Source organism: Sminthopsis crassicaudata, chromosome 4 (genome assembly GCF_048593235.1).
Source record: "Sminthopsis crassicaudata isolate SCR6 chromosome 4, ASM4859323v1, whole genome shotgun sequence".
Lineage (NCBI taxonomy): Eukaryota > Metazoa > Chordata > Mammalia > Dasyuromorphia > Dasyuridae > Sminthopsis > Sminthopsis crassicaudata.
Genome location: NC_133620.1, coordinates 372,386,330 through 372,406,547, shown reverse-complemented (window position 1 = coordinate 372,406,547; position 20,218 = coordinate 372,386,330). Strand labels below are relative to the sequence as shown.

At 39.2% G+C, this 20,218-nt stretch overlaps 3 protein-coding genes across 31 annotated transcripts in view; 2 read left to right on the top strand and 1 right to left on the bottom strand.

Moving 5' to 3' along the window:
- The window catches only part of UBAP2L (ubiquitin associated protein 2 like), a 46,123-nt gene extending 36,876 nt beyond the window's left edge, over positions 1–9,247 (bottom strand). For 17 of the 26 annotated variants that reach the window (XM_074265231.1, XM_074265238.1, XM_074265236.1 and 14 more), the window contains exons 1-4: positions 9,038–9,142; positions 4,693–4,822; positions 3,011–3,088; positions 1,971–2,081 (exon numbers count right to left, since the gene is read on the bottom strand). In XM_074265231.1, the coding sequence (XP_074121332.1) occupies positions 1,971–2,081; positions 3,011–3,088; positions 4,693–4,782 (279 nt within the window). In that variant the 5' untranslated portion in view covers positions 4,783–4,822; positions 9,038–9,142. Of the gene's footprint in view, positions 1–1,970; positions 2,082–3,010; positions 3,089–4,692; positions 4,823–8,659; positions 8,683–9,037 lie in introns of those variants that run through there. The other 9 variants (XM_074265235.1, XM_074265240.1, XM_074265225.1 and 6 more) reach the window with 4 other exon arrangements.
- Positions 9,248–9,264: 17 nt separating this feature from the next.
- Positions 9,265–15,290, top strand: LTAP1 (lipid transport auxiliary protein 1). Of its 2 annotated transcripts, none has more exons than XM_074265255.1 (7): positions 9,265–9,717; positions 9,958–10,059; positions 10,421–10,538; positions 10,737–10,790; positions 12,173–12,339; positions 12,423–12,481; positions 14,432–15,290. In XM_074265255.1, exons 1-7 carry the CDS (start codon positions 9,652–9,654, stop codon positions 14,628–14,630), a joined length of 765 nt encoding a protein of 254 aa, XP_074121356.1. In that variant the 5' UTR covers positions 9,265–9,651; the 3' UTR covers positions 14,631–15,290. The 2 variants fall into 2 exon arrangements, with proteins under 2 accessions (XP_074121356.1, XP_074121357.1); XM_074265256.1 differs by having other exon boundaries at positions 9,281–9,717; positions 12,423–12,492.
- A 243-nt stretch (positions 15,291–15,533) lies between these two features.
- CFAP141 (cilia and flagella associated protein 141) lies at positions 15,534–17,474 on the top strand. 3 transcript variants are annotated; one of them, XM_074265259.1, is made up of 4 exons: positions 15,534–15,685; positions 16,031–16,071; positions 16,447–16,576; positions 17,170–17,474. In XM_074265259.1, the coding sequence occupies exons 1-4, from the start codon at positions 15,647–15,649 to the stop codon at positions 17,269–17,271; spliced, it is 312 nt and encodes a 103-aa protein (XP_074121360.1). In that variant the 5' UTR covers positions 15,534–15,646; the 3' UTR covers positions 17,272–17,474. The 3 variants fall into 3 exon arrangements, with proteins under 3 accessions (XP_074121360.1, XP_074121358.1, XP_074121359.1); XM_074265257.1 differs by having other exon boundaries at positions 16,447–16,627; XM_074265258.1 differs by having other exon boundaries at positions 15,534–15,724.
- Positions 17,475–20,218: the final 2,744 nt, after the last annotated feature.

Below are 20,218 nucleotides of genomic sequence, written 5' to 3'. Positions count from 1 at the left end.
AAAAAAAAATCTGAATATTTTGGGATAGATAAAATCTTTGTTTTTTTTTTTTTCTTCTTCCAGCAAATGCCCAGCTATGGAATTCTTAGGGCCAAAAGTATAAATAATTTATTCACTTTTCTTTTTTCTCAGCTAAGGCTATAGTCAAAGGACATTTCAGAATGAAATTTAGATTTGAAGAAAAGACTTAAGCTAAAAAAATCAATTAAATGACTATAAACATACACCAGAGAAAGTAAACTTCTAAGAGATATTAAAAGCCTCAAATGCAATACATTCTAGTTCACATAGTACAACATACTCAAAAATCAATCACAGATGAACATTTTAAAATAGCTGGGCAGGCGAAGGTTCCATTTCCATACACTAAGATGGTGAAGAGACTGCCCCCCATTCATTCCACTTAACTAAAAAAAAAATGGCCCTGATTGCAACAATTATCAAATAAGATAGTTAAAATAAAAAGTGTTCTTTCAAGAAAACTGTTCATCCACAATTCCAAAGTGTCATTTCATCTTCCAATTAGCTCTTAGGATAGCACATTAAACAAGTGAATCATTTTATATTCAGTATAAATTCAAGGCATCAATAACTGCCCATTGTTAAATAGCTTCATTGTTACAATCACCTTTAAAACACAGAAAATCCAATTTAAGTAAAACAAAACAAGCAGTAAACATTAATCACTGGATTTTCTGCTAAATCTGCTGATAGGAGAGCATGGGGAAGAGGAGGAGAGAAGACCATAAAGGAAGTATCACCTCCTTCTTTACTTGATGACACTGCTGATATCTATAGTTAAGTCCTACAAAATAAAGGGTTACTTCAATTTTCTTAATATCACAGTTGATTTGTTTGTATCTCAATTATCCAACCTAATTCAAAATCAATGCAAAATTATCTTGTTTCCCACGATTTCATAAAGGAGGGCTGAATCTATGGCATAATTCTCCAGAGATGTGTGGAAAAGATGATTTGGATTAAAAAGCATATCACAATACCTCAAGCCAATGACTCATCTTCATAAGAATGTCATAAACTCACAGCCTTGAAATCTGAACTTCTTCAAAATTAATCATTGTTCACAAACTCTTTTTTTTGTGTCCCCCCCCCCTCCCCGAGGCTGGGGTTAAGTGACTTGCCCAGGGTCACACAGCTAGGAAGTGGTAAGTGTCTGAGACCAAATTTGAACTCAGGTCCTCCTGAATTCAAGGCTGGTGCGCTATCTAGTGTGCCACCAAGCTGCCCCCCACAAACTCTTTGAGAAGAAAAAAAAAAAAAAGCCAGGGGAGAGGAAAATTCCTCACTGAATATTTTTGTTCTTATAAGTCTTTTGCTTAAGAAAAATTAAAGAGAATTTCTCATCCATGCTACAAATCCCTCCTTCCTTCATTACCAAGATAAGGTCAGAAAAGCTACAAACTTACTGTCCCTCTTTCTTCATTAGAAATAGATTCAAAAGATGAAATAGCACTGTATGATCTTCAGTCTATGCTGATGGGAATGTACTGAGTTAAGAATGGGGCACATATTGTGACTTTAATTCTTCAGCAATGAAAATGACCAATCCACTCTCATAATAGTGAAGAGTATCAAATGCTGCCTCTTACAATTCAAATACAACCTTGAAAATAGTCACTTGCCTAGAATGAATTACAATTTATACTGAGCCAAGCAGAAAAGACACATTTTATCTGTTTACCTCCCAGTGTTATCTCCTTAAAGGAAGGCTAACTGGTTAAAAGAAAGGACACCCCCCACACAAAAACATACACAAACACACACAGAACGATTAATTTTTTTTCCAATCTTTTAATAATGCTGTAATCTGTTACAAACTCCCAAGAAAATTCCCTATTATCTACAAGAATTATGCTTTATTGAAAATAATCAATCCCATTTAGCATTATGCAGGGATCATAATCTCCCAATGGTATCCCATAAGTAATATAAGTAATAAGCACCCCTACCGTATCTGGGTTCCCCTCCAGCAGCACATTAATAGCTCTATTGACATCTCCATTGCAGTCATGCAAAGCAATCACACATTCATCTTGGTTTTTGCCTGTGATATCAATCAGCTGCAAAGAAAAAAAACTATAATCATCAAGAGTCAATCTGCATCTTTTACAAAAATAAAATTTCAGGGCAAAAGGGAAGAGATAAAGGTAGAAGAGAGATGGAACAAAAAGAAAATAAGACCTTGAAAAGCAAACTAAGTGAAATTTTGAGTTTCTGACTCCAAAAGCAAAATATCATCAAACCCCATGTTGGCTATATGTTTAAGATTATAAACAGGATTTTATCTACTGAATTTCAAAACCAACTCAGTGACACATAGAGGACAATCTTCAACATGCATTTATCACTGAAAAACTCAGCATATCCGAGTCCACCAAATTTAGTGTTTTAGGGCATCATCATCTTCATTAGTATTTGTGTGGCACTTTAAGGTTGCAAAGCACTTCACAAATATTATCTCACTTTATCCTCACAATTCTGGTAAGTGGTTACTATTTCCATTTCATAGATGGATAAACTAAGACAAAGAAAGGTTAAGTGATCTGTCCAAAGTCACAAAGCTAGTTAAGAATGCAACTATATTTGATTTGAGGACTTCCTGATTCAAAGTCTGGTGTTCAATCCAATGTGCCACCTAATGCCCCATTTAAATGTATTATATATTTCTATATGTGCAAAAACATAAGATGTTACTATAGTTTCATATGGCAAATCCACCAGCGCTTATTCCACAATTAATTAAAAGTTAAAGGTCAGATATGTCAGAACAATAAAATTGCCCAAAGAAGTAATTCAAACAAGGGAAAAAAATTGCTTCTTGGCATAGGCCAATCACATTTCAAGCTATAAACATAATACTTCCAATGTTCCTGGAAGAATCAGCATATTGAATAAAGGAAATTTCATGTATAATTACTTGATACCAATACTCTCAACCATCACCTTTCCCTAAAAAAACACCACACACACAATAAATTGGCATACTCACTTGCTTTACCTTCTCCTCAAAGTCAGCATCATTGTGGTCCGAAATCATCTGTGCAAGTCTAATCTGTTCTGCAGTAGCCTATGAATTGAAGTGAAAATTAGTAAAGTATGGTCAGAGGAGTACAATGAGAAGCAGGGAAGACAGTGACTGTGTTAAATAATTTCAAATCTCTTTTTCAGGTTCTTTTTTTCCTTACAAATAGGGCACCACAGACTAACACCAAATTACCTGTGACAGTGTTTTACTGTTCACAGGACACTTTTACATATGCATTTAACATGTTGTTTCATTTGATTCTCATAACAACCATGAGGTAGAAAGGGCAGGTGTTATTACCCCTAATTTTATAGAAAAACAAACTGTGGCTCAGAAATGTTAACTGGCTTGCCCAAAAACTCAAAGGGAAAAAAAAAAAGTAGGATTAAGACTTAGCATTCAGGGGGCAGCTAGGTGGCGCAGTGGATAGAGCACCAGCCTTGAATTCAGGAGGATTCGAGTTCAAATCTGGTCTAAAGACACTTAACACTTCCTAGCTGTGTGACCCTGGGCAAGTCACTTAACCCCAGCCTCAGAAAAAGAAAAGAAAAAAAAACAAACAAAAACTTAGCATTCAACTCCAAATCTTCTGAGTTCTAGTGCTCCTGTTCATGCTGACATTGAAGCAGCATGGTAAACACTGAACAGAGTACTTTAGAGAGAGAAGTAGTCATTAATAGTCATTTCAGTAAAAAGAGGAAGCTGCTTAGGTTTTGCTCCTTAGGAGCAAATATTTCTAAAATGCTATCCCCTTAAGTAGCTTGGTCATAATTTTCAAAGTATACTCAAATGTAATTTTTATTAGAAAAGCCCATCCAATCCCCAAGGTTGCCTTTTTCTTTCTACGGTTGGAAATAGCAGAGTCGATCTGAGAATAGAAATAGCCTTCCTCTTGAATGATAATTACAAGAATATAAAGTGCTTAGAACTAAAATGATTTGCTTGATAAACTCAAATGAGCACCAGACTCCATTTGCTGAGAAGATTCTTGAGAATAGAGGTGAAAAAGAAAACTAAAGGGAACTCTTTCTGGGCAAAAGTCTACTCTAACTAAATAATGAAATATAATTCATTTACTCATGTTAATAACAAAAGCTGATTTATTTACTCACAGTAGAGACTAATCAATAACCAAGTGGCTACTGAAAATAGAGCTCATCTAAACTAACCTTCAAAAGAACCTATATAAAGTTTGGGAACCCCAGGGGAAGAGGCCAAACCCGATAAACCTTCCAAAGGCCCCAAAGCAACCAGACAAAAGGGATAGAACAGATTAAACCAGGAGTGAGAAAATGGAAGGACATATATGGGTTAAAGAATGAGGAAAGAGTGGGAAATAACAAGAAATTAGGAAGATACTATTTTAGCCATAAGGGGTCTCCAAAGACAAAAGTCACATAATCCCTTTTCTCAAAGCCTCACCCAGCAACATTAAACAGCAAAAGAAAAAAGGCAGTTCTTTGTAACAGCACACGATATTAACAAAGCATCAGGAGAATAAAAGACTAAGGTCTAATCTTGAAAAACAGAATACAGAAAAACAAAACAAAAAAAAAAAAAAAACACAGAATGAAGCTATGCAGGATATAAAGCTTTTATCAGCTATTTAGGTTGCTCATACTCTACTTTCCTGTAGATTTCTTTACCTGTGGCCTCTGCTTGTGCTGTGTCTGGTTCTGTGTCTGTGTCTGCTCCCAGTTTCCCCGGGCTCGGTTAGTGCCCACTGATGTCATCATTTACAGTATATACAAATAACAGTATTTACAAGGTAGAATGCTGAAAGATTTAAAAAAAAATTTTTTTATTAGAAATCAAAAGTGATCAGAATATATTTATCACTCTCCTCACTGCCCTTAAAAAAACAAAATCAAAAAAACACCCACAACTCTTATCATTCTTCTCTAGGCACATCAAACCAAGAGAATATCTGCTTTCAAAGAAAGATCATATTTAGACTGATAAGCATCTTAAGAGATCATGGCTTTTATTATTTGCTTGACGATGGGCAGCCATATAAAAAGTACAAAAAAGTTACCAGCTCATTCCAGTTCTACTAGTCCTTGACAAGTGGGGCTATCTGTAAGCCAATACAACCTGCTAATTCTCACACACACACACACACACACACACACACACACACACACACACACACACACACACACACACACACACCCTCCTTAAGATTCAAAACCCTTTCAAACAGATAAGAGTCTGTTCAAATGCTTTTTACGCTACAGAATTATAAAGAGTAATAAGTAGAGATCTTCTATGAAGGGATCACTAACCCCTTTACACTATAGAGAACTATAAAAAGTAAAAGTAGAGATCTTCTATGAAGAAGATAACTAATCCAAACACATACTAAGGAAATCTGTTCAAAGAATTCCTATCTAAAGAAATACATAGACTTTATCTCTGAAATCTCTCTAATACCCCTAACCCCCTTTAAATTTTTATCTGTACACATAATATGGAAGCTTTGCTTTTTTTTTTTTTTTTTTTTTTTAAACTAGAGCCTTCCAAAAGAGGCATTAATTCCAATGACTTTGCATGGAATCCCAACTCCCCCCAGCAGGAATCCTTGTTTCTTGTCTTTGCAGCTGCTCCTCCATCTAACCTGCTGGTCAACAAATCCTCAACTCTTAGGGCTCACAACTGCCATTATTATCTTCCACAGCTCTTCTGAAGCAGAACATCCCAAAACTGCAGAATTAGCTAAAGCCCAAAGCACCCAACACAATGTCTTACTTGTAAGGGGAAGCAATGTAAAATCATCTTATGACTACATAGATAGGAGTTACAGAATAGCATATTGGAAGTTCACCCTAATCTGAATATAAAATTAATTCTAACAAGAAACAGTACAACTGAAGTACCAAGCATGCATTTAGCTTGTAATGCAACTTCAGCTGATGTTTTTAAACAAAAAAAAAAAAAAAAACTTTTCTTGAGAGCAAGGTATTTTGCCACTACTTTATTCTTAAAAGTGCTCACTTTTCTAGTAAGTTTGGAAAAAGTCTAATCCATATAATTTTTGTTTAATGGAAATTTACATTAGTCAATTCTGAGTTCCTGTAATTGATACAATATGGTTACAAATAGGATACTGAATTTGGTAATGAGGATCTGATATTTTACCTCTTTCATTTTCTTGGATAGTCCACAGAAGGATACTTCTCTTTGAAATGCTAATAAAACAATTTATTTGGGACAAGTTTTTTTTTTTTTTTTTTTTTTTTACAAATTTGTGACACTATGGTTACATACATCCTTGTTTATTACAATGTCATTAAAAGTTTCACTTTCTTCCATTTCCATAAAAGTAGTTAAGCCTTTAGGGAACATTTTAAGGGAGAGTTAGATAGCAAATTTAATAACAATAACAATACAAATATGTTAAGGGAGTACAGACTATATGTTACACAGTAGTCTGTTTCTCTAAACTGGCATCACAGTCAAGTTTTAACATTCCATCTACAAAAACGCTAATATCACTTAACTAACCACCACTGAGTGCAAAATAGCAATGAAGATAAAGTCATATCAAGACAACAAAAGTATTCATATTGGTTATATTTTAAAATTGGCTAGTTTCAGGTTTCTAATTTAATGAGTTGGCACTTCCCATCTCAACCTACAATTTCTAAATGTTGACTTCCTTCCACCACACATTTGATTTCAATTTGAAAAGATAAGTTAAGAGACCATATGCAAGCTACACAATAATATTGCATAGTTACAGCTATTTGCCTAATTGTCTGGACTTATTCTTTGGAACACTTAATGGAAAAACATTACAGATCTGGATATCATTTAAGACATTCTTTTGATCACCCCAGACTGAATTCCCTTATCTTACTTACAAATGCCTGGTAAAATGTGATTGATACAACTTGCAAAACAAATGAGCAAGGTCAGCAGGAAGCAACTGAGCTAAAGGATTACTTGCAATACAAGACATGGTATCTTCTAGTAGTAGGCAGGCAAACACACCCACGGTAGGCAGGGAACAAAAGACCTATCTTATATACTGCCTTTCTTAGACTATAAGGATGTACTGATGGAGAGGGAAGAGGAGAAATAAAAGAATAGCATATCAGTAGGAAGAGTGCAATTTTCAAAGGAGCAATGAAACTTTCTTTGTAAAACCACCAACTTAAAAAAAACAGCCATTGAAAGGTTAAAAATATATATTTTCTTTTTACTGAAATCAATCGATCAACAAGCATTTATTTGCATACCTATATGTCCAGTACCATGGGGTAAACAAAAGTAGAATGAGACATGGTTCCTGCCCTCAAGCTCACAATCTAATTGTAGATACAAAATGCAATTAGAAAATAAGTGCTATGAGTGCACTAAACTAAGTGCAACAATTCAGAGAAGACCACAGTAGAGCCTGGCAGATACATTTTTTTGCTTCTAATGTGAACTATAATTCATAAGTAGCTGACCACCTGACTATGTTATTTTCCCCACAATCTCTCTCTGACAAGGTAAAATATCTCACTCTAAAGGTACGCTTAACACACCTTTAAAAACTTAGAACTTTTTTCACAACCTTTTCATTAGTCCACAAAACTCAGCTAATTAGAAATAGAATTCTTCCATTTTGGAAGCAACCAACTCCATTGAAAAGCTTGGCTCATATTAAAACCAGGCACCTAAACTAGACAACAAAGTAACTATTAAGATGCTAACCATGTTAATTCTGTAGTAATGAAGAATGTCAATCTGGACTGAATGTCTCAGCACAAGTACATTACGTTTCCCAAAGCCAGGATACAAGGGGAAAGGGGAGACCTCTTTAGCATTACTAGACTAATAATCAAGGATTTCCTAAGGCAAAAAACTGCCTATAACTGTGCTTTTTCTTTTCCTAATATCCCACCTAAGAGATAGCTGTTTCAAGCAAATTGGTTACTGCATTAGTTTTCAAGGCAATCTGGGAACTCTCCACAAGGTGAAAGAACTTGATAAATTTGGAATTTGTGCCCCATTATGGGAAATGCTTTGCACATAGTACGGCTAATGAACATTTCTTGAACTCAATTGAGAACACAGTGATAAAGACAGTCGATGCTCCAGTGCAATATACCCAAGGGACTTAAAGCAGTGAGGTCAAGCTCCCCCACATGCTTTTGATTGTTGAAAGTACTCAGGACCCACTGGGCAAAGAGATGAAAGGTATTAATTAAAATGCTTTCAAAAATCCAGAAGAGGAGACAAAGTGAGAAGAGCAACCAGAGCAGTTGACAAAGGGGCTAGGAGTGGAGAAGAAAACAGGGCGGGGGACCGACGAGTGGAGATTTCAGTCCGAGAGATACACGGGGAGCCAGTAGGACCAATCGCCCACTTCTCCCCAAAAGATTAATTCTTTGCACTCAAAATAAAAAACCCATAAGGAAATAAAGTAAGGGGCGTGGGTTACTTCGTCCCACGACTCCTCAGATCTCTCCTTGCTCAAACCCTGGCTTAGTCCTAACTCGGTAGAGAAGAGGCCCCATGGAGATCCTAAGGCTGGAGGGGGAGAATGCCGCGGCCCCCAATACCCCCCCCGCGGCCTTCTCTTCAGGAACAGGGTTATAAAGAGGGAAGAAAGGGGAGCCCTACCTCAGGCCCGGCCCAGACCGCGCTCGCTCCCTCGCGCTCTCTCCACCCCCCAGGCCCGAGCCGCATGGCCCCCCCCGGCCACCCCGCGCCCCGCCCGGCCACGCTCCCAAATCTAGGCCCCGGCTCCGGCGCGGCCCAGTAGGCCGCAAGCCCGACCATAAACAAAACCCCGGCGGCTGGCCCAGAGTGGCGGGGGTGGGGGAGGTGGGGGAGCCTGGGGCCCGCGCGACTGGAGGGGGGGGCACAGCGCGCGGAGGGGGGGAGGGGAAGCCCGCACCGCGCGAGGTGGGGGGGGCAGCTGCTGGGAGAAGGGGCCACGGCGGGAGGAGAGAAAGGGTGAAGGGGGAATCGCGGATTTAAAGGGGCCGCGGACAATACCCGGCCCCGCCGCGCTGCCGCTACCGCCGCCGCCGCCGCCGCTGCCGCCGCGCTCCCAACTTTACCTCAGTCTCCTCCACACTGACACCCCGGGCCGCGCCGCCCCTGTCACGTGATATAGACTCCCTCTTCTCTCTCCACCCCCCCCTCTTTTTCCTCTCGCGCTCGTTCTCGCGCCTTTCCCCTCCCACTCTCCTTCCTTCCTCCCTCAGCACGTGACACGCAAAGACGCGCGCGCCCGTCGTCCTGCCACGAGCCACCTTCTCCAGATTCGTGAGACGGCCTCCTCCGGTCACGTGACCTGCTCAAGCCCTCCTTTTCCTTCTAGCCTCGGAGGCCCGCCTTCCTCTCACGGGCTTTCTCTTTCCATCTTGCCAGTGTCACGTGCCAAGGGAGAAGAGGAACTCGTCACGCTTCCCTCCGCCCTCTTTCCCTTCCCGTCCTCAGACCACCCCCCCCCCCCCAGCCCCAGTGCCCCGTGCTCCCCCCCGGCCGCCATGTTTTCTGACAGGGCCCGGCTTTGGCTTCCCCCATAAGAAATGGCCAAGGAGCACCAAAGAAACCTAGGGCCGTCGCTACTACGGAGCCCGAGCTAACGAAGCTGGAGGGAGGCCATGGCGTCCGGCAGTAACTGGCTGTCGGGAGTGAATGTTGTGCTGGTGATGGCCTACGGGAGCTTGGTGAGGAGACGACCCCCGCCCCCGGGACCAGCCCCGAGGCCGGCCATCCACGCCCACTCCCAGCTCCTCTCGTGCGGGCGCCCCCAGCTTGCTGACCCGCCCCCCCCACCCCAAGGAAAGACCCAAGCCTGCTTCTCCGGAAACCCGAATTGGGGGGGCAAGGAGCCGGAGCTGCCGCGGGGCTCAACGGGGATCTCAGAGCCTCTCGGCAGCCGCCTTCTCGCCCATCTTTCCCGCCAGGTATTCGTGCTGCTGTTCATTTTTGTGAAGAGGCAGATCATGCGATTTGCTATGAAGTCTCGAAGAGGCCCTCACGTCCCCGTGGGGCACAACGCCCCCAAGGTGGGTTTCTTCTCCAGCCATGTTTCCGTCGTGGGGTAGGAGTTTCTCGATCTCTGGGCTATGTCTTTTAATCTACTTACGGTCTATCAACCTCCTCTAATTTGGATGTGTGGAATTCTGATCCCCTGTGTGTGGGTATCTGGTTGCTCAGTGCCAGTGCTGAGTGGTTCTGGATGGCTTGGGGCTCTGGGTGTTGAAGCCACAGACCAGCAGTCAGGATCTGTGTTCGCTTCCTGTTCCTGACCCCGTTGTTTATGGCCTTCCCTAGAGGTTACTGCATTTTCAAGTTGGTGGGAGGTAGAGAATAAGCCAAACCGAAGAGATAACATTTTTCTAAGCTTTTTCTTCTCCATGGGAGCAGGATCTGAAGGAAGAGATTGACATCCGACTATCCAAGGTCCAGGATGTAAAGTATGAACCCCAGCTTCTTGAAGAGGATGATGCTAGACTTTTGCAGTTGGAGACACCAGGAAATCAACGTATGGGGCGAGTTTTCCATCTTGGGAATGAGTAAATTTGGGAAGTCAAGGGAGGGGAATGCTGGCGGGCTCAGAATTTTATTTTCTGGGGGCTGAGGGAGATGCTAGAAAATCTGAGAAAGCAAATTTAATAATGAGAGGATTGTGGTGTGGGGCTGATGGGAGTGGTATTACTGATTCAAGTAATTATCTTTACAGATTGCTACAATTACCTGTACAGGATGAAAGCATTGGATGCCATTCGTGCCTCTGGTAAGGATCAATCATGTATGGGGAGGTCACTTCAGGAATTCTGATTCTCCAGATAGAGAAGAAATTTAAGACTCACATCATGGAGATAAAAATAATTATGGTTTCTTTATACTTGGACAGACCTGTGTTAGGAACTCCTGTGAGTATAGAGAAGGTTTCCTTCCATTAGGGAAATGAGTTAATAAGGAAACGAAGTCTCTTTAGAGATATTTTGCCAGTGATTGCTTTTTGTTTCTGTTTTGTTTTTTGGAAGTAGGCTGGAAGTAGGAATTTTCTTATTTCTCTTTCAGCTCAGATTAAGACAAAGCCAGATAGGTGACCTAGTGGATAGAGCACTGTTCTTGGAGTCAGAAAAATCAGTTCAAATTCATTTTCAAACACTTAGAAAACTATGAGTCTGAGCAAGTCACTTAATATTCTCCAGCCTTAGCTTCCTCGGTAAAATGGAAATAATAATAACATCTGCTACTTTGGGTGGTTGTAAGAATCAGATGAGATATTTATAAACCTTTTTGCAAAACTTAAAAGAGCTACATAAATGTTAGCTTGTTATTACTTTTTAACCTATATGTTATATGACTTTAAGGGTTCATACAATGTTATCACTATAAAAGAATGAACATATAATCTTATTTATTTCATAAATAAGGAAACTTGGTTAGAAATGTGAAGTGACTGTATAAAGGTCATAGGCTAAATAGTGGATGGTAAAAACTGAGTTTCTTGACTCTTAGTCTACTACTTAACAATCATCTTAGCTGCCTTCTTTAGAAGTAAAAACACGTGGTCCTTAGGAAAAGCATATCAAAGGATAGTTAATCCAGCCCTAGAATTTGTCCAAAAGAAATGAAGGAAAACTTAAGAGAAAGAGAAATATTTTCAGGGGAAGGAATTGTCTTAGAGTTCAAAAGTAGGAGTTCTGGGAGTAGGGGAGAGGAGTGTTTTAAAAATGAAAGAACAGATATCCCAAATCATTATGTTCTGGACCCTAACTTGAATTTTGTATTCCCTGGCTCTTAAATCCTGCATTACCCATAACTAATTAGGCTGAGAAGTGGTCAGAAAAGCAGGTAAAGGAAGAAATAGATCGGGCCAAAGCTGTAACCGGTTTATCCATATATATACTTCCTTTAAAAAAACAAAACAAAAAAAAAATGCTCATATACTCTTAAAGGACACAAAATAGATAAATGATGTTGAGGAATAGGTCATCCCATTTATGTAATCCACCATTTGCTACCATTATCAAACAGTTTTTGAGGCCTGGGTGTCTGGTTTCTGTTGCTGACTCTAAAATTACTAATTTAGAAGTAATTGAAGGGGCATTCTCTTGACAGAAAATACATGGAAAAAATATTTTTATCATGTTCTTGCCTTTTCAGAGATCCCGTTCCATTCAGAAGGCCGACATCCTCGTTCCCTGATGGGCAAGAACTTCCGCTCCTATCTGTTGGAACTTCGAAACACAAGTACCCCCTTCAAGGGTGTCCGCAAAGCTCTCATTGATACCTTGCTAGATGGCTATGAGACGGCTCGATATGGAACAGGCGTAAGTCAGTTGATCTTTCTGCTACAGGTGGGAAGGGTAGAAAATGCAGCTTTAAAGATCGTTATCCTCTTTTTCCTCCTCAGGTCTTTGGCCACACTGAATATCTACACTATCAGGAAGCACTGAGTGAACTGGCTGCCGCGTGAGTCCTGGGTAAAACATGTCAAAGTGGGGCTGGTTTCATGTTCCTCTTTTTTTCTTTCTTTTTTTCTCTCAATATATGTTAGAGGATTCAACAGTACTGGATTGACACTAGGATGGGACCATCACCCAAAAATAAAGCAGATGAAATACCTGTGATGCCAAGCAACTCAGAGTTGTATCTTTATGTATTTTTATATACAACTCAGAACTGAAAAGCACCTTAGTAATTATTTGATCTAACCCCTTCATTTGACAAATAAAGAGACTTGCAGAAGTGACTTGACCAAATAATAGACCTAAGATTCAAACCCAAGTCTTCCCATTTACAAAGTCAGTGTTTTGTATTATTCCAAACTGCTCCTTTCTTCCTTTCTCTCATCTCAGAATAAAACCTATTTTTCAAGCTAAAGAAAAATTCCCCTAACCCAGGCACACAAACCTTTATTTAATTTAGTTCAGTATAATTCCCTATTCCCTAGGACCCTTAGGATTATTGCTTGTCTTTTTTTATTCTTATCATAGTTCCAACTTAAATCACAGCCATCCTTAGTATCTAATCCGCCAGTAGCAATCCCATTAGACTCAAGAGAAAAAAACATCATAATTAAGCTTTGGTTATTTTAGAGAAGAGAACTCCAAAGTTTGGTTGATTTCTTCTTGATTGGTTTGGAATATCCTGTTCCCCTTATACACTCTAGATTTAGTTTGGTTATGTTTAGACTCATACAAATGTTCAAATGAAATGTTCCAGGTGGTAATGATAAATAACTCTTAAGATTTTAAATTAGCATTGATAATATAGAGCTAACTATATAAAGAAATAAATTAAGTTCCCTTCTATCTTAAAATTTAATTTGGATCTTTCCTAAAGGACAGAAAAGGATTGCATATCTCTTACCTTCTTTCTTTTTTTGGTCTCTTGAAAAGAATTGTTTTGTTCTTTAAAAGAACACAGTTATCACAAATAAAAGATAAAAGATTAATGGAAATCAAGCAGCAAGTCTAATAAATGTCAGCAAACCTATAAAATTCATTCTCTTGAACCTACTGAGTTTAGTTTTCTTTTTGTATTGTTTTCATAAATTCTATCTGATAAAGGGACTCTTGAATGTGCTTATTGCAGATAGAGAGACATTAAGTGGAAAGAGAACTGGATTTGGATTCAGTTGTATATGGGTTTATTATGTATGTTATTTTGGACAAATCACTTTTTCTTGTGCCTCATCAGATAGGAATCTAAATGACCTAATAATATCTATCTCTTATGGCCCTCATTCCATAAGTGTTAATTGAATGCCTTTTGTGTGCCAAGCATTGCTAGCACTAAAAAGGATATACAACGACAAAAATGGAACAATGCCCCAAAAAAGTTTACATTCTATTGGATAGAATTTACATACAGTATGTGGACCAGACTTAAGATAGTTTTGGGAAATGGGGGCTGGCAGCTTGGAGGGCTCTAGAAAAGCTTCATATAGAAAGAAAATGATACTTGAACTGAGTTTTGAAGGAAACAAGAGATTCTAACAAGAGGAAGAAAGAAGGGAGAGCATTTCACCCTTGGGAATAGCTAATGCAGTACAGACTTAGGATACAAAGTGTTGTTGAGGAACCACAACTCAAGTCTGAATGAACTATAGAATAAATGGAGGGGGAAAGAATGTGCTGTGAATACTGGAAAAGTAGAATGCTTGAGATCCTGGTTATTTGAATGGGAAGGGAGTGTTTGATTCAAAGTTTTTTGTAATAAACAAAAATTGGTAGGGGTATATTAGAAAAAAAAAATAAAAAAAAAGGCTCTGTGAAAGTTAGGTTAAATTTTAGCAACTGGTATAGATATTTGGTGGCACAGACCATTGGTTTATACTTCAGTCAAATGAGCCCTGACCCATGATCTTTCTTTTCTCTTAATGTTGCTCATAACTTATTCTCTCCTTGGATTCTTCAGTGTCAAAGTCCGTGGTGGGAACTCCCAGCGTCAGCATCAATCAGCAGCTAAGGATCTAACACAGTCTCCTGAAGTTTCCTCTCCAACAACCATCCAGGTCACCTATCTGCCCTCCAGCCAGAAGAGTAAAAGAGCAAAGCACTTCCTAGAACTGAAGAGTTTTAAGGATAACTACAACACATTAGAGAGCACTCTCTGATTAGATTTGTGGATAGCCATAGCCAACATGGTTCCAGTAGGAGACTTCAGTCTCAGTACCCAGGAATTTCCCCAGGACAAGAGAGAAAGTTGCACTGGGCAGCATCAAGATCATTGTACCCAGAATTCTTGAAATGGGTACCTGGTGATCTCCTTAGCTTATTCTTCTGGTCTCTTAGAACTAAAGTTCCATGAGGCCGTCTTTCCCTCTGTAATAGCATTTTTATGGAGTTGAATCCACATATTTTTCCTCTCTGTGTGTTACTTCCTCCTTAGCCCAACCTGTTTTTGATCATGGTTTTTTTTTTTTTTTTTTTTTGCCCTTTCCCAAAGTCAGTTTTATCCTAAATACGTTAATGGGAGTGGGGGAGGGACTCTTATGATGTTAGCAATGGAAACCACAAAGCCCCTATCCTATCTGTATGGATGGGGACTCTAGATAGCCCATGGACATGTCATTTATAAAGTTGTGGAATGAAAAGAGCAGATGGGAGGTAGGGTGTTATATTTAAACCAAGCCCTGTTGAGATTTGTGTTTGGTGTACACTGCTTTGCCCTTATCAAGACATGGCTAAGGAAAACGGTTGTGATATAGGCACTAAGTCACTGCACTGGTATGACTTTATAAACTGGTTATTTAATAAAAACAGCTTAAAAATTATCATATTATTACTGTTTACTGATTTCTCCTACCTATCTTGAGTATAGATGGGAAGGGGCGCGGGGAGTGTGTGTGTACACTATGTGGGCATGATGGAGCTGATTCTCCTGAAATTATAATTTAATGGAGCTTTTTCTGGAACAATATAAGGTTCTGAATTTGGGCCTGTGGCTCTTACTAAATGTGGTGGGATCACTTTTAGAAGGCTAAAGAACTAGGATTCCCTTTCAGGTCTCCCAGGCAACAAGCCAAGTAACCAATCAGGGTATAGGCCTAGGGCATAATTGGAGGCATGCCTAGTAACCAGGGTAATTGAGATCAGTGAGGGACAAAAACAAGAAGAGTAACAGTCAAGAATGTCTGCCCAACCCACTAAGTCTGTGGCGAGCCCGCAGGTACCCCAGTCCCTGGACGATGTTATAAAGATAGAGGAGGTATGGCAGAGATAAAGTTTAATTGAAGTTACCCACATCTGTTGCCTCAGTACGGGCATGTGGAAGTACCCAGAAAAGGGTTTTGTAAGGACTACTCCCTACCCCTGCAATAGGATGTTGTATTCTATGTAAGTGTTGAAATTTTTTGAATGATGTTTTGCCAGTCATTACCTGGCCTGTTTCTGATGAGCTAAGTGGGTGAAAAAAGGATTCCCCAAGTTCCTCTTAAGCCAAGAATAATGAATAGAGGGCTAGGGTGAGTGGTTTGATAACTGGGATGACCAGGTACATAACTTTTCCTTGCAGAGTTACAAGAGGATAGTAGCATTTGAGAAGGCTGTTGAGAGGTAATTTTCTGTGTCCTCTACCCCATCATTTACCTTACTAGTATTGACTCCTCTGTGTTCTCCATGCCCAACCCTATGTGGTGGTTCTCCCAAAGGTTCAGAGAAAGCCAAGAATTAGCTTTGCTTCACATAACAAATATAAATACATACCTGGACATTTTTGCCCTTCATATCAGACAATACCCAATTGTTTCATTCCTCCTTATTTCTGTCTCCCACGATGCCCTGAATGTGAGAGAGGGTGGTCATTAAGGGGAAACCTCTATTGTGATCTCAGTCTATGTCCAGCAGTATAATAAATACAAGAGAAGTTCCAGAGAATAGACTGTGCCTACTCTTGAACTTTATTTAATTCACATAAATTCTCTGGGACAGTTGGAAAAATGCAGTAATGCGGTGCCTGTGGCAGGAAACAATGACCCAGAGAAGGAACCCATATGCCATCTTGAATATGCGAAACATCATGGAACAGGAGATGGCACTAGCCAACCAGCAGCTGCTGACTGTGAGTGGGTCAAACCCACTATTATACCCTTTGCCCACTAAGATTCCCAGGGTAATCCATGATCTCTATCCTGAATCACTTTGCTTGCTATCAACTAGCTACATTTAACATGTTCTCATTTCACCTGAGCCCTTTCATTAGAAATGAAATTCATTCTAAATAACAAACCTTTGGATTCAACAATGGCATCCTACTTGTGTAATGAACGTTGACATCCAAAGGTGCTAACGATTCTCCAGTGACTCACATAGTAGGCTCTTAATAAATGTTTGTTGACTGATTGATTCTCTGACCTGTTGTTTCCCTTAATGCTTTTCTAGCTCCCAAGACTCAATGTACTTCCAGTAGCTCTTATTTCCCTATTGCCCCTTAAGCCCTGCTGTACCATATTGGACTCACCCAACTTAAGAAAATAATTTGTTGTGTTCCATGTCCATATGTTTGAAGTAGTGTATCCTAACTACTTCCTGTCCCCTATGTCCAGGTTAAAAAAATCAAAACCCAAGACCCAGGGAATTAGCCAGGGGTAGAAGTGGTGAATGGGTACTATGAAGGTACATGTCCACACTTTATTTTGTTCCTTCCTCTCCCAGGTTCGTCAGGCTGCCTTAAGTCAGCTATTTGAGAAGGAACATCGACAGTACCAACTGGAGCTAAATCAAATGGGCAAATCCTTCTATGTGGAAAGACTCTGAAGGCATCATAGGCACTGTCCCTTTTTCTCTAACAGTTCATACTTCCAGGGCTCCCCAAGGCCTAGGATTTCTTTTCCCTAGAATATGTCTAGGCTATTTGCCTAGAGCCAGAAGCCCACTTCTCATCTGTAACCTTTTTTTGTATTGTTTTTTTTTTGTTTGTTTGTGTTTGGTAATGATGCATTAAAAGGCTGATGAGGCAAGAGTGACCTCTTGTGATCAATTCAGGGACTGTAATTCTGATGAATAGTATTAGCTTGGGTGGGATAGAGGAGAATTGTTTGATGCAAACTATAATTCTGATTATTAATAGTTTAAATATGGCTCTATGACTAGGCCAGCTGGCTCAGTACTTTACGCTCAACCTTTCAGATCTATGTCAAAATTTGTTTCACAGTCATCCAGACTCAGTGATTTATTCTCTTCCCATCTCCAAACTTCCATCAAATTTCTCTTCCATAAGCTTTTTCTGTTTAAAACACATTTCTTCACTTGCTGTCACTCATTTTCACTAGCTGACTTATCTCTGCTTAATATATTGCCTTACATATTAATGACTTTCCCAGTCAAGGCTTCACTTGAATCTCAGTCATAAGAACACTGCCATTGGGGGGATAGCTCATCAAGGTCCCTGATCTTTCACTGAAGCTCCAATATTGAAATGCCATGAGATGGGAGTGAAAAAATCACTGGATTTGAAGTCACTAAAGACCCAGATTCAGACTGAGTCCAATATTTAATTCTGTTACTTATCAACAAGTCACTCAAACTCTCTAAGCCTCAGTCTCCTTTTTTCAAATGAGATTCATATTTGTACTGCCAATACTTAATAGATCTATTGAAAATTTTTAAATATTTAAAGATCTATAGAAATACAAACAAACTACTAATACTACTACTACCACCAACACTGACAATCTTGATCACTTTATCCAGGATTTCTTTCTTCTGCTGAGCACTTGTGTAAGCAAACCCTCATTCCCACCATGGAAGTCCAAAATCCCGAACTGTATCAGTCACCACCACTCCTGCCAGCAAACAACTATCTGCTGCTAAAGGTTTGGGCTTTGAGATAGGAAAGCCCATCTTACCCTCCAAGCCAGTGGTTCTCAGTGTTATCCAGGGGACACCAAGGGTCCCCTAGATCCTTTTGTGGGGTCCATGAGGTCAAAACTTTTCAGAATGACATGTTTTAATTTCTAACATCTTTAATATTGATAGATATAATTCACATAAAAATTCTTTGGGTAGGGAGAGTCTAAATATTTTGAAAAGTATAAGGGGATCTTGAGAACTGCTGATTTTAATAAGCCATGGGCAGGAGCTTTGATGTAATATCTATCCCTAGTGTTATTGCCACATAGTAGGTGGTCAGTAAATGTTTAAGGGTGAGTTTGGTAGAGGGTAATACTCCATGTCTTAGAATAAGATGTGTTTTTATGCCTTGCAATTTAAAATTCGAAAAATGAAACATTGTTCTAAATATTGGTTCATTTCTATCAAACTAGATTCTAGCCTGAGGTGGGTATGATGAAATCTGATTTCATCATGTAGAGAATCAACTCCTATTGAGGAAATTTCTCGACCAGTAGATAAACAGCAACTGTTTGGCAAATTGGATTAAAAAAAAAAAAACACCCTAAAAAAGGTTTACTTGAATCTATTTAAACTGGCTTTAAAAAGACAATTTGTGTCAGGAACACACTGTGATTATGAGACTAGCTTACCATCTAATTGGCCATAAAGCCTCTTAGTTCAAGTAAACTGTAGGTTGAACAGACTTTTGTAGACTAATACCGAAACCTAACATTTCATCATATTGTTTCTAAAGGGAAATGAGTTCCAAACTGACATAAAGAAAATAAACATTTGAAACACAGTTCATTAAAATAGAGATGTCTATAGTCTTCAGGCTATATCAAATTATATGCTGTTTATTTGTTCCCCATATTTTCTCAAAAGTTGTTTTGTTTTTTGTTTTTTTCCCTTGCTCCTAAGCTGGGTGAAACTCCCGCTCGAGTAGCAGAACATCATGAACATGTTTTCTAGCTTGAGAATCAGTTCTGATAAGCTTTTTGACAGTAAGGAATGTTTAATTTTTGTTTTTGTATCCCCATTATCTATCATGGTGCCTTATACGTGGCTGGTAGTTTAATATTTAATGTCTGTTGGTTGTGTGCTCAAGATATATGTACACACATTTGAGTTCTTTTAATCTACAGTAAAGACAGGTTAAAATACACTCCTTAATTGGGAAAGGGAACTATTTCACTGAATTTTGGGTATCCTAGGAGCAAAGGGGAGAAGATGGAGGGAATTATCCTTATTGAGAATGTCTTGGCTTCATTGGATGTATAATCTCACTTATGTATACATCACTGTTGCATACATATTTATATCCCTCAAAAGTATATTATTTTGTGGTTTAAGGAATAGGAATCTCTCGTTGTACTTTTCTGGGCTCCCAGTTCTCTTGATTCCGCATATTTCTCTGACTCAAATGTGCATGTTCTTTGCTTCTTACTGATGCTCAGTATTCTCATTCTTCTCTGCTATAACTTTCTACGATTCTTGACACTTATTATCTAAAAGCACAGAATGTTAGAGCTTAAAAGAGGCCTTTAGAATTATAGTATCTTCATTTTATAGGTGAAGATACAAGCAACTGAAAAGTGACATGTTTAAGGTAACATAGTAATATAGTCAGCATGTTAATCCAGGACTTCTGACTGTGAATCTAGTGCCCTATTATCTATCTCTGTCTTTGTTCCTTTATTTCTCCCACTCCAAAGTGTATCCTTCTCTTTGTCCCAATAACCTGTTTCTTCATTTCAGAATTAAAAAGGACCTTGACAGTAATCTAATCTAACTCCTACTAAATTTCACAAGAATTTCACAATATATCCAAGTAGTTATCTGGCCTCTGTCTGAAGGCCTCTTAAGGAGG